This window comes from Cygnus atratus, chromosome 1 (assembly GCF_013377495.2).
Source record: "Cygnus atratus isolate AKBS03 ecotype Queensland, Australia chromosome 1, CAtr_DNAZoo_HiC_assembly, whole genome shotgun sequence".
Taxonomy (NCBI): Eukaryota; Metazoa; Chordata; class Aves; order Anseriformes; family Anatidae; genus Cygnus; species Cygnus atratus.
In genome coordinates, this window is record NC_066362.1 from 124,642,481 (window position 1) to 124,659,522 (window position 17,042).

The 17,042-nt window shown below is 39.5% G+C and overlaps 1 protein-coding gene across 1 annotated transcript; it reads right to left on the reverse strand.

The window, feature by feature from the left end:
* Positions 1 to 3,306: 3,306 nt before the first annotated feature.
* EIF2S3 (eukaryotic translation initiation factor 2 subunit gamma) lies at positions 3,307 to 16,839 on the reverse strand. The gene is made up of 12 exons (XM_035542181.2): positions 16,675 to 16,839; positions 15,033 to 15,096; positions 14,361 to 14,488; positions 14,122 to 14,243; positions 12,622 to 12,716; positions 11,309 to 11,467; positions 10,626 to 10,760; positions 9,692 to 9,786; positions 8,651 to 8,795; positions 8,069 to 8,238; positions 7,427 to 7,599; positions 3,307 to 5,362 (listed from the first exon to the last, which is right to left on the reverse strand). The coding sequence occupies exons 1-12, from the start codon at positions 16,741 to 16,743 to the stop codon at positions 5,299 to 5,301; spliced, it is 1,419 nt and encodes a 472-aa protein (XP_035398074.1). The 5' UTR covers positions 16,744 to 16,839; the 3' UTR covers positions 3,307 to 5,298.
* Between the last annotated feature and the right edge of the window lie 203 nt (positions 16,840 to 17,042).

The following is a 17,042-nucleotide window of genomic DNA, read 5'->3' on the forward strand; positions in this document are numbered from 1 at the left end:
CTGACAACGTCTTCAGTCAGCACCATATCCTTCAACAATGCTTTGGTTTAACTTGAGCCAGTAGAAAAAACACTGTATGACAAGTCAAACCTTCTTCCCTGTTACACCATTCAAAAGCATTCAGTGCCTCAGCCAGGAAGCCAGAAGGTAATGCAACAGCTGTTAAAGTATCAGAACCGCTAGTTGCCCTCATTTTTTCCCTTCTGCATTTAATTTTGGCTACTTTAAAAGATATCTCCATGAGATACTGGGAGAGTACTCCTCGAGAACTGAACTATGAAACCAGAAGGTTTTGCACCTGAACAGCTTCCTGCTTCACCACTGGTATGTTTGAACTCCCACAAGAACAGATTTATACATCAGAATATAACCACAGGGTTCTGATAATCAGGTAGACTTTAAACTTTTACTCTTAGAAACCAGTCCTGCATGTTGGAGCCAGACTACTTAAAGAAGCACTTTCTTATTGCCTCCATACGCATGATTACAAACCAATTTTTCCCCAAAGCTCCTCTTTTTAAGGTACAAAACGCAGCAAAATAAAACATCATCCTGATTTTTTGTTGAATCTAAGCCTATCCATCCTTTTAACACTTTGTATGTTCCTCAGCATTTTATAAGTTTCTTCAAAGAAAGGACCTCAATAAGCACCACACACAAATACAAGCTCTTAGCTTTCTTTACCCCTTTTCTGCATCACAGAATTACGCTGCTTCCTGCATATCCATTCACTGTCCTTTTTGCATTGAGCAAGTGCTGCATATATGCAGTAGTCTAATTAACAAAGATACTAGTGCTTTAGAGAAAATACCAGTGTTACTAAGATAATTACATTTTTTCCCAGTATTTTTGTGAAACCATGGCTTTGAAAGCCAGCTTTTAAGCTGTTAACAGGAGCACCACCACAGTTCTGGGAAACGCTCTCTTCATGTTACCTCCTCGTTGCACAACTAGCCACGCATCCTAGGAAATGGCCATGCAGATGCTCCACACTCAGGCATGCCTCCTTTCTTTAATCAGCTCAGAGCAATTCCTAAAAATAATTAAGCAGTGGAAACAGCTGGAATCTTGGGGAAGGAAAAATAGAGATGTTTTGGTTTTAGGATTTTGTCTTTTTTTTTTTTTTTTTTTTACACGCTGCTTGGACTAATAATACTACAGTTACACCATTCTGGCTTTAACTGCATTATCAGTGGGAATTAATGGATCTGTACAACTGATAGATGCACATGGACTTGGATGTATTTTTACTTTAATGGAGATAGAGCGCAAAGGTATAAAGTTTTAAGTTATGTTAGATACCTAAGGAAATGAAGGTTAATTTCCTAATTGGGGAAAGCAAGAACAGGATTTCCCACATTCCCTGTTGCCTACAATCTTACGACAGATGATTTGTCCTTGAAACCACATTTTAAATCCAAGCTGCCAACAGAAATACATAGCCTTTGACCTGATTCTTTTCTTTCCTAAAAGAATGGATTTTCTTCCAGTAGTTACTGAACTCCTCAGAATGACTGGCAGCTAATGGGTCTTATGAGTTTTAATACAGAACCAGTTGCAGGTTCATTAAAAAAAAAAGTTAAGTTACTCTGGTCTTGTAGTTTTTTGACATACTAGAATTATTTTGCAAAGTATTTAGTGAGGTGACGTATTACCTAGAGTACTGTGTCCAGTTCTGGGCTCCCCAGCACCAGAGGGACATAGAGTACCAGAGGGACTACTGGAGTGAGTCCAGAGGTGGACTATGGAGATGACGAAAGGCCTGGAGCGCATGTGGTACGAGGACAGGCTGAGAGCTGGGCCTGTTTAGCCTGGAAAAGAGAAGACTGAGGGGAGACCTCATTAATGTGTATAAATATCTGTGGGGAGGGCATCCAGAGAATGGAGCCGGTCTCTTTTCAGTTGTGCCCAGCGAGAGAATGAGAGGCAACGGGCACAACCTGGAGCACAGGCGGTTCTGGCTGAATATGAGGGGGCACTTCTTTACTGTGAGGGTGACAGAGCACTGGGACAGGTTGCCCAGAGAGGTTGTGGAGTCTCCTCTGGAGATATTCAAAACCCACCTGGATGCCATTCTGTACAATGTGCTCAAGATGATCCTGCTCAGCAGAGGGGTTGGAAGAGATGACCTTCAGAGGTCCCTTCCCACCTCGGCCATTCTGTGATTGACATACTTTCCGCTGCATAGCTGAGAGGTACCACCCTAGCACCCTCTTAAAGCCAACTACCAAATGCTAACAGATTATTTGAAGAGATCCAGTTACTGAGACACGGGTATCTGATGCCACCTGAGATGCCCTGCTGTATCCTGCCTGGTTGCCAGCTACTGCTCCAGAGTGCAAGAACTGATGGCTGCCTGTTCCATACACGTGCCTTGGCTATCCAACCCACCTGAAGTGGGCACCTATGTTCACGTTGCTAAATCTGACCTACAAATGGTTAAAATAAAAGAACTCCTTTCAAACAGATCCTTAGTAAAGGGACAGAGCACATGAGTACTCTGTTACTATTTTTCATTCAAATCAAGAACATTAAATAATTTACTTCCTTAGTTTTAGATGGCATCTTTTCTTCTACTTTCATACATCCAAATCATGGCATCACAATTTCATCTCTGTAGTCAGTGAATGCTGGGTGCCTGTATACAGACACATCAGCACATTACATATTTACACTTACAACATTCGTATTTGGCTCTGACACTACAGTCATGTGCTTCACATGTACATCTAAATCAAAATTTTTTTTTTTTCCCCACTACTCATACCAGAACAGCCAAACCATTTCAGTTAGAGGCAATGTAAGATTCTGGTAACAACAAAAAAAACCCTGTATTTTACATACCCCATTCACCACAACAGGGCAGAATACATAGCACACTGTCATACATAAATCAGTTCACAACTCAGACCACCTACACATGCTCCTAACACCCCTTGTCTTGGAAAGGATCAGGAACAGACTTCATTCCAGACAGACAATTCTTCAACAACCATCCACTCTTAGGCAACTCTTTTTCTGCACGACAGAGCGTACACGCACATACAATGAGCCTAACTCCACCAACAGGAGGAAGTTCCAAATAAAAGAAACTGCTGTAGGACAGAGCTGCAACTGCTAAAATACCTAGCCAAGCCTGTTGGAAAAGCCACCGTGAAAGCAGGCTGATGTAAAAACAGAACAGAAGCAAAGTTTACCATCCTGGCACTTAATTGCTTCTATTCACACACTAGTTCCCATCAGTTCCTGGGCACACGATCGAACAAACAAGGTATTGCTTAATGTTTCAGAGGGACCAATACAAAATTTCATAAAGCATTCTTTTATTACTGATAACGTATACCTAATGTATAAATTTGATATTAACTACAGCAGTATCAAACCACATTTCAGACCCAAGCTAAGTAATGACCTATGGATATTTGGATGGAATGATGTAGTTACGGCTACTGATCTAGCACTAGGACAATACTAGTACTTGCATTTATTACCTACCTAAATGAAAGAATACATCAAGTGTTTTGGAAAGATTATAGCACTTCTTTTGAATTTCAGATCAAGACATTAAGGCCTAATCTCCAAAATACATGGATGACTAGAAATGCCTGTGGGTGCTTAACCAATACATCAGAAGCATTTTGGCTTGGCATTTCTTTAGTATTAGACCCACACATTGAGGACATCCAGAAAGAACTCTCTGGAGATTTCAACTTTGTGGCAGAGTTGTTCTGGCACTCTGTGGTGGCTTACTTTCTCTTCTGTGTCCTCATGCAACCAAACTAGGTAAGATTTTAGCTTATCTAAGTCTTCAGAATTCAGAGTTACATAAGTGAGCTTCCAAAGCATTGAAGATGCAGTCTTTGAAACATCCATGTTCATTGCATACTGGTGAAGTACTAGGAGAATCAGGAAGAACTGTATCTGACACTTTTTAAAAGGAGAAGCACTATACAAAAATCAACGCATTTAGTCCCAACACTGTGTGAGGTAGAAGTACTTTACAAATGGAGAAACTGAGTACAGGAATGTAGATGGAATAAGGCAACAGAAAATACAGTGTGAAATCATTAACAGAACCAATCTGCTTCACTGAAGTCCATTTTGATGAGTGAAACAACATTTACCCTTAGAATGCCCTTGGCCATCCTAAACACAGTAGCTCAAACCAGATTTCGAAAGTGAACACAGTACTTTGTATAAAAATATGGGAAGCAGCATGACTTGCTAAATAGTCTACTATATAAAATACCTACAACTAATTACACTAATACAAATGAAAAGAAGTTAAATCTAAATGAATGAGTGTTAGCACCCTACAGTAAGTTTATTACATTGTTTTCTTCTAAGGAGTATGTGATCCAGGAAAGCAAAAGTGGTTTTTATACCTTTCTCATCTCATTGTGATTTTTTCCTTCAAAATCATTCCCTTAACAGCCCTTTCCAGCTATTTTATAGTTCAAGATCACAGCTAATAATTGCTCAATAGCTTAATTTAAAATATGCCAGGTTGCTCACAAGTTCCACAAGGATAAACAGCTATGCTTCAAGTTAATCCCGTTCTTTTTGTAAACCCATTCTAAAGTAAGTTCAAAAAAAAAAAAAGTACTGTCAATTCAGATCCAGTTTGTTTTTTTTCTTTGGGCATTTATCCAAAGCTCCTTGTAATATTGAAAGTGACAAATGTAAGTCAGTCAACACTGCCATCTTAATTATAAAGTGTACTACAATCACAATCCTAAAGTCAGAACCATACAGACTTCAGAAGAAAGTTTCTGCTGTAAACAGCTGACTAAATAAACCAAGATGTTGTGCAGAAAGGGTACTAGTCTTCCAGGAGACGATGGTTTTTGCTTGTTTAATTCTTGTACTGGTTGAGCAATCACTGCTGTCTTTTGTTATTCAAAACGTTTTAGGAATTAATGAAAATAAGTGATATTATTTTATTTCAATACCAGATTTATGGTTTGTGTGTTACACTGGGGCCGGCTTGACTGATATTAAACAGATATGTCTGAAAGAGCAAACATAAATTAGACATGCCATGAGACATGTACAATTAACTTCTACTAAAATGTGGATAATGAAACCCACTTCTACGACATTTCTTTTACACTTTTAATGGTGATAATGACTAGTATTTTAGTAAGAGGGTAAAATTCAATAAGATGTACAAGGAGAGCCATACAACTCAAAGATGATGTTTGCACAGCTTCCGATTCCATTGTGAAAATATACCCCCTCCAAAGTAGATAGAAACAGGCACTTCATCTTTAAAAATGAAGCACTCTTTTTCGTTCTTCAGTCATCATCGACAGTTGGCTTGATTGTCACTCCTCTTCTGATTTGACCCCAACCAATTAAACTGTAAAAAGAAAAACAGTTTATATTTTTTTTTAATAGCAGTTAGAAATATCCAGAATAAGTCAACGTACTTCTATTATGCTTAAGCCTTCAATTCGCACATTTTGAATTTTTTCCCCACTTGCCTTCCTCACAAAACATCCTGCAAGATCTAAGGATGAGAGACATAGAACATCTGCATGATTGTACTCATTTAAGAGTGCACCTCGCACGGTGAACTAAAAATCTGAAGGTTTTGTAACGTAAGTTGCAATAGCTGACTGTAAATATACTTATAGCTAAATGTCTTTCTACCCCTATGAAAGTGCTGCATTACTTTCAGAGAGAAATAAAAATGTAAGGATTCAGACAAGATTGCAGTAAGATTATAAACAAATCTAACTCTTAATGAAACTATAACCTAAAAAGGTAAATCAATTCTCAGGTAAGTTCAGTACTCTTAAGGCCCGTTTTATAGGCCACTGTCACCTCAGAAAAACATACTTCAAAGAATTTAAGATTAAGTTCATTTACAGAGTCAGCAGGCAGACCGTACTATTAACACAACTATCTTTAATACATTTTGCATTTTCAGCAAGGAGATGCACAGGAACCACGTGCATTTCAGTTCCATTTGCTAACAGTAGGGGGTCTCTCCGGACATCAGCAAATTACCGAAAAAAGTAACCACATTCAATTAACATTGGATTTCCTACTTTTTGGGACCATATTTATAGCTTATAACTAATCCACATTTGGAATCAGTGTTCCCTGGAATCACGAGTGCATCTTGTTTGCTTTGCCATTTGCTGCTTAACTTCTATGCCTTTACGTATTTATTTTCTACTTTTTCCTCCTTTTCTTGCTTTCTTACCACCTTTTCAGTACTCCATTCCCTCAGGCAACAAGTTCCTTCCCACAATACCAACTGTACAGAGACAAGTGCCCTTTTGGCAGACTTTGCTTATGTTTTATGAGTGGGAAGTACGAAAGACAGATGCCTTTGAACGAAGCTTGCATTAAAATTTGCATAAGTTGACAGTCGCTGGCTTAAAAAAAAAAAAAAAGCACTGTTTCCAATACACTCTCCTCTTCCTTTCTGCTTTTGCTTTCTTAATTTAGGTTCTCTATTTCTCTTCCCTTCTTCTTTCTCCTGTTCAAGAACTTATCTTTTTCTTTTCTTCTGCTCACCCTGCGCAGGGTTTCCTGATTCCTCTTTCTGATTTAGCAGCCATCTCCAAGACAGCAAGCACTAAATTCTTGTCTATGCTTTCTTGTTGAACCAAAACACCCATCCATGGATATTAAAGCCTCAGTTCTTTTTCATACAGTAAGAACTTCTTGGGTGAATGCTCGTGTTCCCTTATACTTTCCCCTCATACTGCAAGAGTTGTGCAGGGTCAAGGAATATAAATACCCTTACGTTCTTACGGAATAAATACATAACAGTTACAGTACGCATAATCATCTAAAGAGCAGTACAGCACTAAGCTTAAAATTAATCATCAATCGAATCCACTCATCATTTTTAGCCTCCAGATACTTCCGTACATTCAGCCATTTTACACCTGTAAATTAAACAGATCAAACCAGCTGATATATATTTTTTCTCTCTGCCCAGAGCACATGAAATACTGGAACCTTAGTATGTCCCTCCTCCACTCCCCTGCTATTACTTTAAGGTCACACTACAAGTCACATTCAGCTCCACAGGTTGAACACCACTGACTTGTGTGTGCATAATGACAAGCTTTGGCTTAAGGTCACTTGAATTTTCAAACCACTCCACCAAGATTGCCTGCTGTTAGCTCAATTACGGCATGGTTGTTTTGGCAGAACCACGAAACCTCAGATGTTTCCTCGTCTGTTAAGGTAAAATATCTACCCATCTACAATGCTTCTTTTAAAAGAGGATTGGAGAATAAAATGAAGCATCCCACAATTACGGTGTCAGTGCGTTAGGAGAATCCATAGGTAAATGTATATCCATTTTTAAAATTCCTATTCTAGAGCAAGATCAGATCCACCCATTTTCTGTGTTTAGATCATAACAAGCAGATATTCTACCAATTTCCTGTCAGCTTACCGCCAGTGCTTCTCAACTCGTCGACTCAGGGCAATTTTTTCTCCCACTTCTGTGCATACTGGGTTGGTTAGCACAATCTTCCCCAAATCAGCCTTTACTGCACTGACTCTCCCTCCAGTAGATAAGGATCCTATGTTTACCATTAAAACTTCATTCTTTGATAATTTTTGCACCTGAAACAAGACATACAAAACTCTGAAACATAAGCTTTAGTATTTAAAATAACCTGCTCACACTAAGCCAGCATTATTTAGCAACACAATTCCTCAAATGAAGAAAAATACCACAGACAGTATTGAACATTATTACCTAACTGCCACAAAAAACGATACAGCTGAGAAATGCAAAAACCATACACATCCCACACAAAATATGTATGGGATATGCATATGTATTTTATGCATACGTATATTATTTTATAGTACTTTAAGTTACTCTGACATGAATTCCTATTCCTCTGAAGAGCTTTATTCTGTAAAATTAGAGGTAACAGTTTTGCAACAACCATACACAAACAGGGAAACAAAATTACTACATCAAAAATGTAGGTATTAATGAAACTTAGCACAAGATATTAAAACAGAAATCAGAAAAAAATACATGAAATACCTTTTTTTTTTTTTTTTTAAAAAGGGTACAGACCTTTGCAGCTTTCTTGTCCCCTTCAGTGCGCACACCTAATAGTCGTCTCAGCAGGAAATAGGAAATTTCTAGCTCTGTAAATATTTCAGGCAGTGCTCCAACTGCACCAAGAACTTGCCCTACCATTCGGTCAGCCCGACACAAAGTTGGATCGATCTTAGTTCCAACACCTACAACATAACAAGGAAAGTCCCAAGGAGTAATCGAAAGGTAGGTGTCACATTTACGTATTAAAATATTTGAATGAAACCTGAAAACAAACTGAGAATGTACTGTGAATTCCCTGTGAACTTGGACAGCCCTTTCAGAATGCCAGCAAGACTGATCTGTCTAAACACATGAAGAGATATTCTACCGTTATAGCTGATACAATTAACAGTTCAAGTTGATATAAGTTGGCTAGTGACAGCCAGGAAAATTATTTCCTAAATATCTAATTGTCACACACATTGTCTCCTTCTACATCTAAGTATTTGAAATTGCTCATAACCCTTTTGGTTTCACTTAGCAATGAATTTCAGTAACCAAGCGTTTTCAAAAAGCGTTAAACAGAGAGATCTTTCTGTAAGAGACTATCCTTACCTATAAGACCTCCTGGAGCAGCGTACTGTAGATCATTGTGTTCTGCAAACAGTGACACGATTTTGGAAAAGATTGGCTTACACATGAGTTTCCCTTCACTGTCCTTAGACACAATACCAGGCCGGACCTCAATTTCCTGACCAACCTAATTACAAAAGTCAAAAAGTGGTTAACAGGTTGTTTCACAGGAACATGAAGAAACTACTAGTCATAGGTAAGACAACTTATTCCAATGCCCACTGTTAATACAAATCCTTTGTTTTGGGCTACTGTGGAACTTTTAAGACTTTGGCACTGCTTAATGCAAGTCAGAAAATACCTAAAGCTCTGTATCTTGCAGCCAATCAAACAATTGCTTTTCCTTCCAATTAATTTTAAATAACTGCTTTTGCAAAGGATATTTATCAGCTTTAATTCTGACATACAAATTAAGGTGTGTTTTTAATGACATTTCATTTAGAAGCGTTACAGCACCAATAAAAATTGAGTTAATTTGATCTGTGTAACTGACCATTGATAAACAAGACAAAGAAAATACAAGTCAAATGCTCAAAGACAGTTTGCTTTCCGGTCTAATACAGTAACTTTTACAGTTCCCACCCACTGACAGTATTCCACAAGAAAAAAATATTTACAGAATACTTAAGTAGGGAAGTGAGACCTGTGGGAACCCACATACACTTCAGAAGTACCTTTAAAGTTTTTCCCCTTCCTCCACAGAATAATTGAGAAAGTAAGAGTGGTGGGACAGGAAAAAAGCAATTAGCTCCCTCAACTTTTGTTAAGCAATGAAAACAGTATCATTAGTAAGAAAAGTTAATATAGAAACATATTTTAAACATAATTTTAAAAAAATCAGTGTTTCTTGTTACAGTATTTTAAAACAGGAAAGTGGCAATGAGGCACATACAGACAGGATAGGTGCCACCTGACTGTATTCTTGTTTAAGAGAAAATCACCTACATAGATTAATTTTGTACTAAAAATGTACAAAAACTACTCATTATCACTAAAAATCTCCAAAAAGAGAGAAAAGGTTACCTTTAAAACACCCTTTAGAATACTGCCACCAGCTACTCCCCCCTTAAGGTCATCCACTTCACAGCCAGGCTTGTTGACATCAAAAGATCTAATTACTGAAAAGGACAATAAACAAGTTTATATTTAAGAGCCAGTTTTCAAAGAATGTGTGTTTTTTTCCAACAACAATTTTGATTGCTTCCTTATCCTTATGAAGGTATACAACTATTTATGAAAACATAATTCAGAGAGAATAAAACATGAGTATTTAGCTGATTTGTTCTCAAATCCATTTAAGCAGCTCATATATATAACAGTATTTTAAAAATCTATTTCTGCATAACACACATTAAGTTAAATATCAATACCTGAAAAAGAAAGCAATGATCAGCTATTTAGAAAACTTCAATATTCACGTCAACTTCTTTGTAACCTTGTTTTAATGTACTCCATTCATATGCACTATGAACATGTTCTGTGGGTTTGGGGGGAAGAGGCAAAAGTGTGCTTTTATTGTAGTGGAACTGAATTTCAAAATATGCTGTACAAGAACAGAGGTTTTTTAATACAGAAAATTTAACCACGCTACCCTAATTATAGGATTTTCATGTAAATTATTTTTCAAATCAAACAGCCTGTCAATACTTTGTTAAATCAAATTTAAATTCACAGCAATTAATGTTTAAGATTCTGACAAATTTCTCATCTTTATTGCATTTTACTACTGTTGGACACAGAGAATATATACAAAAGAACAATTACCTTGGAGAGATTTAACTGGATTAATTTAGCTATCAACAAATTATACAGCTCTCAGGAAAGAGTTTTAAAGAGCAAACTGAACACTCCTTTTAGGCCCACGTCTTTTTAGAGCATTCTGCAACATGCTATTCTGAGTGTAGGTAAAGGTAGGAAACATTTAATCACAAAAGCCCAAAGATAAGCATTTACATACCAATAAGCCTTGGTTCGGATGTGAAGTCTCGCAAAGGGACTGGGATTTTCTTCACTATATACTCACAGACTACCTCAATGTTGTATTTCAGCTGTGCTGAGATTGGAATTATTGGAGCTCCTTCTGCAACTGTACCTAGAACAAGTTCCACATCAAGTCTTAATATAGTATTTATAGAAGCATGACCAAGCCTTCTGTCATTGTTAAAAGCACAAATGAAGTTTGAAGCACACTTTACACGTATTTCCCAAAGCAGTATCACAACATACACCCTTCCCTTCAACATCTTAGCTCAAGCCAGCCAGACCTACTTTTCAAGGCAGTCTGAAACAACCTTCATGTTGCCACTGGACAACTCCATACAGAGGAGTTTTACAGTTGCTCTATGAAAATTGTGAAAGGTAATCTGCTTCTTTGTGAGCAGAAAAAGTCTTAAAAGAATTTCCTCAGAGAGATCAGATATCTAATCATTTGATACACTGGTATTCATTTTACAGTCAGTTTTCGTGAACTAAAACATGAAGCACAACTCCAATGGCTTTTTTTTTTTTTTAGATTAACAGACCATGTACACCAGTAAAGTCCAAGCAAGGGATTTTCTATATGTTTACAAAAAAACATCTCTATGTCCCAACACTGAATAACTTCCACCACCGACTGGATTTCTGCTGGTGAAAACTTACCTTGTACAAATGCAAGAATCTGTTCATACTGTTCTTTAGCCTGGCTCTCTTTCACCAAATCAATCTTATTCTGCAGAATCAAAATGTGTTTCAGTTTCATGATTTCTATAGCAGCTAGATGTTCTGAGGTCTGGGGTTGAGGGCATGACTCATTGCCAGCTGGAAGAAGAAAAGGGACTGTGATACAGAAACTAGAGAGATAGACAAAACTCCTGCACTTAAGACATCTTTCTGTTGTGCCTTTATAAAAAAAGTCAGCCCCCAGTAAGCTACATGTGAAGTACCCACACTTTCCCAGAACTGCTGGATTCAGCATCCACACAATATGACAGATGAGTGGTTGCAAGAACAGTCTGCCGTTCTACTTGCTCCCAACGGAAACAGATTTAAAGTTTCCAAAGGCGCTGACAGCTAACTCACGTCTACTTGAATCATGCCGTCCTCTAGGTCTCAGTACTGACTGTACTGGACCTTTCAAGAAAGGTCTTAAAATTCTTTAATGTTTTCTTATCACTAACAATAAAACCAGCAACATCCCCAAACTGTATGGCAGACAGCAAAAATATTAAGTTCGTGAAAAGGGCAGTTATCAGTACAGTTGGCCATCCAAGAAGCCAACTTTGACCCAATGCGCCATTATGATGGTTAATTTCACTTAAGTTTGGTCTATCACACTTTATAGACTTAAACTATCACTCCTCTGTTTATCAGTTATCTCGGACTATTTAAACTTCAATATCTGAAGTTGCTGTTCTTGTTTGTTGACATGCCCTGTCCAGATAATGTAATTGCTATGTATCCCTGTAGAGAATTACATTGTTTCACAGGCATATAAAAATGAGTTTTACTCGCTTCTGATCACTTGCAAATCAGAACAATTGTTTTAATCAAGCTATATCTCCTGTATCCTGGATTTTGCCCATATTCACCTGGATTTACTGTTCATACTGATGTCTGTGTACTCTCCTATATGACTAAGACTACATATTTAAAGCAAACTGAAGCTTCAAAGAAAAGTCAAAAGTAACTGTATCCAATGCATTTCCATAAAATATAAATGTTACAGTAGTATTCCACTACAGAGATTCATCTTGGCCAACTGATGGCTACCAGGCTATTGAGTATGTACAGCTGTGTTTAAAAAAAGAGCTTGTCGGAGTGTATTTTCACTGTAACATCACTTAAGCTTCTCAAACACATCTCAAAAGAATTCTCTTGTTTTAACAACTCACCCCACTAGATTTCAAAACCCATATAAAGCTGGCTTATGGTATTAAAAAAATAGAGCCCTGCTTTCGTGTAACAGTTATTACCTATCAACAGTAAAGCTGCATCCATTACTGCTGCACCGTTCAACATAGTAGCCATCAAAATATCATGGCCAGGACAATCCACAAAAGAGACATGCCTGTTGTGGAAGGTGAGAAAAAGCCAAGAGCCAGTTATCAACAATTTTTCTGATTTATATGAATGGTTAAGCAGATACCCAAGTTAAAATAAATAAATAAAAACAAATAGGACAAGTTTAAATAAATAAATAAGCAAACAAAATTTCGAGACAGCTGCTGAGAAGTAATATATTAAAAGTATACACATAAGAGCACAAAGACTATGGAAAGGCTACTGACGGCTACGGAAAGGCTTTCTGAGTTCTAAGATTCAATACCATATATTCACACTAGTTATTGCTTTAATATTTCAAAAAGTTACATGGAAATTAGACTAGATTTAAATGCACCAGAACAAAAAACCACAGGATATAGCACATTATATGCCATTTCTCTTATCTCTTTTAAGATGTCTCACACTCCAATTTTAGAAAATTATGCATCTTTAATTACATAGTTACAATTGCACTTCAAAGATTTATCCAGAGACAGCACTGCAGTTGCTAGCTCCAATCTTATGGATTTGTTGTGCAGCTGATAACAGTCAATGCACTACATTCTTGTGTGAACCTATTTAATGAAGAAACCTTGCAGCATGCCACCAAAAAGCAAAAGACTAATTTTCCGTTTCGCCAACAACATTAAAAATCTACAATAAGCAAATAAACAGCAAGATAAAGAACCTAAAGCTTTAAAGCAATAGCTTAACAACAGCTGCACAACAATCACACTCCGACAGAAGCTATTGTTGGAACTAGTGCTCTACCGGGAATCTGAGGAAAAGGAGGAAATACATGACTACAGCAGAATGCGTATTTTATACGTAAGCGTGAACCAGGAATCCTGTCATACAGCTGCCTTTGTGACTACTCTCATTTGAGCAATCATTGTACGGACTCACACAACCACGGCTGTGATTACGATGCTTGCATAATGACCACGCTATGCTTGTGAAGTAAATCAAGGACACCTGTCCTCCAGTACTAAGAATCAGGCTTTAACAGATTCCTTTTTAGAACTAGGAAAACTTTTCTGGCTCTATGGGAAAAAAGAGAGTTTAAAAGGTCACACATCAGAAATGAATTTTAATGATGAGTTTGCAAAGTCCACATTAGTTCTTACTCTAGTGGCTTGAAAAATGTACTTACGGTAAGAGTAGAACAAAGCATCGTTTCACTTCAGAGTCCTGCAAACACCCAATGACAGAGAACACAGTTGTGCTCTGCGCTGGACGGTGCACCACAACTAATAAAACCAACGCAAGTTAAACGATGCCTTAGATCAGGGGTGCCCAATCTCAGCATCTACGAGCATGAGGTCTGTTATCATTCAGCTCACAGCTCAATCCTTTCTATTTTCAGTTCCGTAAAGGAAATGCAAATAAAAAAAAAATACAATTTGTACCACTCATTTTACAGCAGCTACCTGACTAGTTTGAAATTCCCTTTGGTGCCAGGAATATCTGTAGGGAACTCATCTGGGGTGCTACTTCCACAGGATCGGTAACACTCTGGTCGGGAACAGCTTGGGTCATCCAGCTTGTAAATCTGGAAGTAATTTTTAAAAATAGAGAAGTTTAATTAACTGATAATTATTTATAAGCTTACATCCACCCTCAAATGTATCGGCAACATACTTGCTCTATATTTCTAGCAATAACTCACCTTTGCATTAGCATAGCCCAGCTTGATTGTGATATTTCTTTCCAGTTCATTTTTAAATCTGACAGTATGAACTCCAGATATAGCTTTGACTACTGTCGACTTTCCATGGGCTACGTGGCCAATTGTACCTATGGTTTAAAAACAAATGTTTGTCAATAAACCATTGTTTAATTTGCGCAGCGTTCAACTACGGTCAACACCTAATTACCCCAAACTCTCTGGAGACAGCGAGCCCAGTGGTACCATCACAATAAATATGGGTTTCTTAAGGGCTTTTGTTTAAACAAACGACATCCTAGAACTGTCTCTCGATGCACTGATCTTTGCATTGTTGTGATTTGCATTTTCATGAAAGCAACTTCAACATGTAATCTTAAGGTATAATAAACTTTATTTTAGCAACTACACCCCACATTATTCAACGTGGTGTTCTTGAAGTAAAATCACGGTGCTTTTCAAGTTAAAATGGTTTGACAAGTCTCTTCCTGCATCTTGACAAAATTTATAATAAGAATACCTTATCTACAGTACTGTGCTTCAGTAAGAATTTCTTAAATTTTTTCAACACGGGTACCATATGCTAACACATGAGCACCACAAAGACTTACGTTACTATGCCCCGGCCCCCCCCCCCCCCCCCCCTTTTTTTTTTTTTTAGGAATTTGTTGTTACCTATATTAATTGTGGCTTGTCTGCTGATGACTTCTGGTGACAGAGGCGTCAGCTTGGTAACATCCTGTATGAAGGAGATTTTACAATTTATTCATCTTGGATTTAAATGTTTAGAGTGATATATGTATTGGCTTAAAATTTATCCAGTAGCTCCATTAAGCAAAATCCAACCAAGCTCATTAAAACATCTCTAGTTACGGATTTCATTTTTAAAGTATACAAAATAGAACAAAAAGGAAACAAAAGCCTCCAATCAGAAGAGGTTGTAAAGTGTTAAAGAAAGAAGGAAGAAAAGTAAACAAAACAAAAAGATTCAACGGAAGCTCTAAAACCAAAAATACCCTGCACCCATCCCCAAATTGAACTGGGCGCAACATGCAAATGCAAATTAACTTTCCATGGGTTACACAGCCAACTGTACTCATATTTTTTTAAAAAAAAGTCTGTCAATAGACAGTTGTTGAATTTTCTTCAAGATTAAGGTTTCATTATAGTAAATATATAATTACGTGTATATTTGCAGCTTTGGAGTAAGTAGGTCCAGAGACAGTCATTAACACCATGGTTTTGATTCTGATTTTTTGAATGAGAACTTCTTCCTCAAATACTGTTACTCCCACCAGAAAACAAAAAAAAAAAAAAGAAAAGAAAAAAGAAACTGTTGTCCTCAGCAGAATGCTGCTGGAACCTACTGGTAGCGCCTGGCCAAATACATTCCGTATAGCGACTGCATTGAATTTATATGGAGGAGCTGCTGGCTTCAAGGGAAGATTCCACAAAGCCAGGAAGCCTTCATTGCAAACCAGGATGTAAGTATCTGTGAAATCCTGTAGCGTTTACAGGGCTATGCAGGCAGGTTCTCGACGTGACAACCAAATAAAGTTAACCATAACCTTGTCATACCACCCACTATATTCTCAAGTACTACACGAATAAAATGTTCGGGTTCAAAGCAAGTTCTGCCCACCTACCACGATCATATTTATACTTCTTGTTCGCCTGCCTTACGGCGGTCGGGCTGGCCGAGGCCAGCGGCGGGGCGGCGACCTGCAGATGGCACTGCGCAGCAGGACGACGGGCACGCGCGGCTCGACGCGAACCCTGTCATCGCCAAACTCGTTCCTCGAGCACGCAACGAGGCACGCACGCGGTTTCTTCTTCAAGACCGGCATAACGCTAAGCTAAGCTACAAGCTCCGGCCGGCTCGTCGGGCCGCACCGAAGGGCCGAGTGAAAAAAGGGCAGAAAAGGAGTGAAAAAAGGGCAGAAGAGGGCCAGCAGCTACACCCCAGCAGCGCGGGGAGGAGGCTCAGAAGCCTTTTGAAACGATCAGCAAGCTTCACTGACGAAACTAACGTACTTAAGCATGAAACTAAGACGGCTAAGTTTCACTAGCAGAGACTAACAGGCTTAGTTATGACACAAAAAGGTTAAATTACACTGAGGAAGATCCACGTATTTGGGTGTGAGGCTAAAAGGAAGGCCCGCACGGCCACGGGAAGAGACCGAGACCGAGACCCGAGACCCGGCCCCGGCCCCGGCCCCGGCCCCGGCCCCGGCCCCGGCCCCGGCCCCGGCCCCCGGCCCCCGGCCCCCGGCCCCCGGCCCCCGGCCCCCGTTCGCCGCCCGTCCCGTTCCCTCACCAGGGTGCCGAGGTCCTGCCGGGAGAGGTGCGGCTGCCCCAGCGTCACCCCCGCCTCGTCCCCCGCCATCTTGGCCGCCAGAGGAAGCGGGGGCCGCCCGCGCGGCCGCCTGACCCCCGGCTCCGCTCCGCGCCGCCGCCGCCCTCACCGAGCCTCGCGGCCCTCCTCAACCCAGCGGGCAGAGCCCGGCGCGGGGCCGCCCCGCAGTGGGCGCAGCGGGGCGCCCGGCGGCACCGCCGCGGGGAGGGGGCGGCTCAGGCGCGGCGCGGGGCAGCCCCGGGAAGGCCCCCGCCGCCCTGCCGCCGGGTGATGCAACCCGGCCCCGCGTGCGGCAGCGTCGCCGGGGCGCCGAGGGCTTCGCGCATGCG

Coding starts and splice junctions, on each gene's coding strand:
- EIF2S3 (XM_035542181.2), bottom strand. CDS start 16,743: ATGGCGGGGGACGAGGCGGGGGTGACGCTGGGGCAGCCGCACCTCTCC. Junction 14,244..14,360: donor TGGGCTATGCTAATGCAAAG/GTGAGTTATTGC, acceptor AATTACTTCCAG/ATTTACAAGCTGGATGACCC. Junction 10,761..11,308: donor GATTCTTGCATTTGTACAAG/GTAAGTTTTCAC, acceptor AACTTGTTCTAG/GTACAGTTGCAGAAGGAGCT.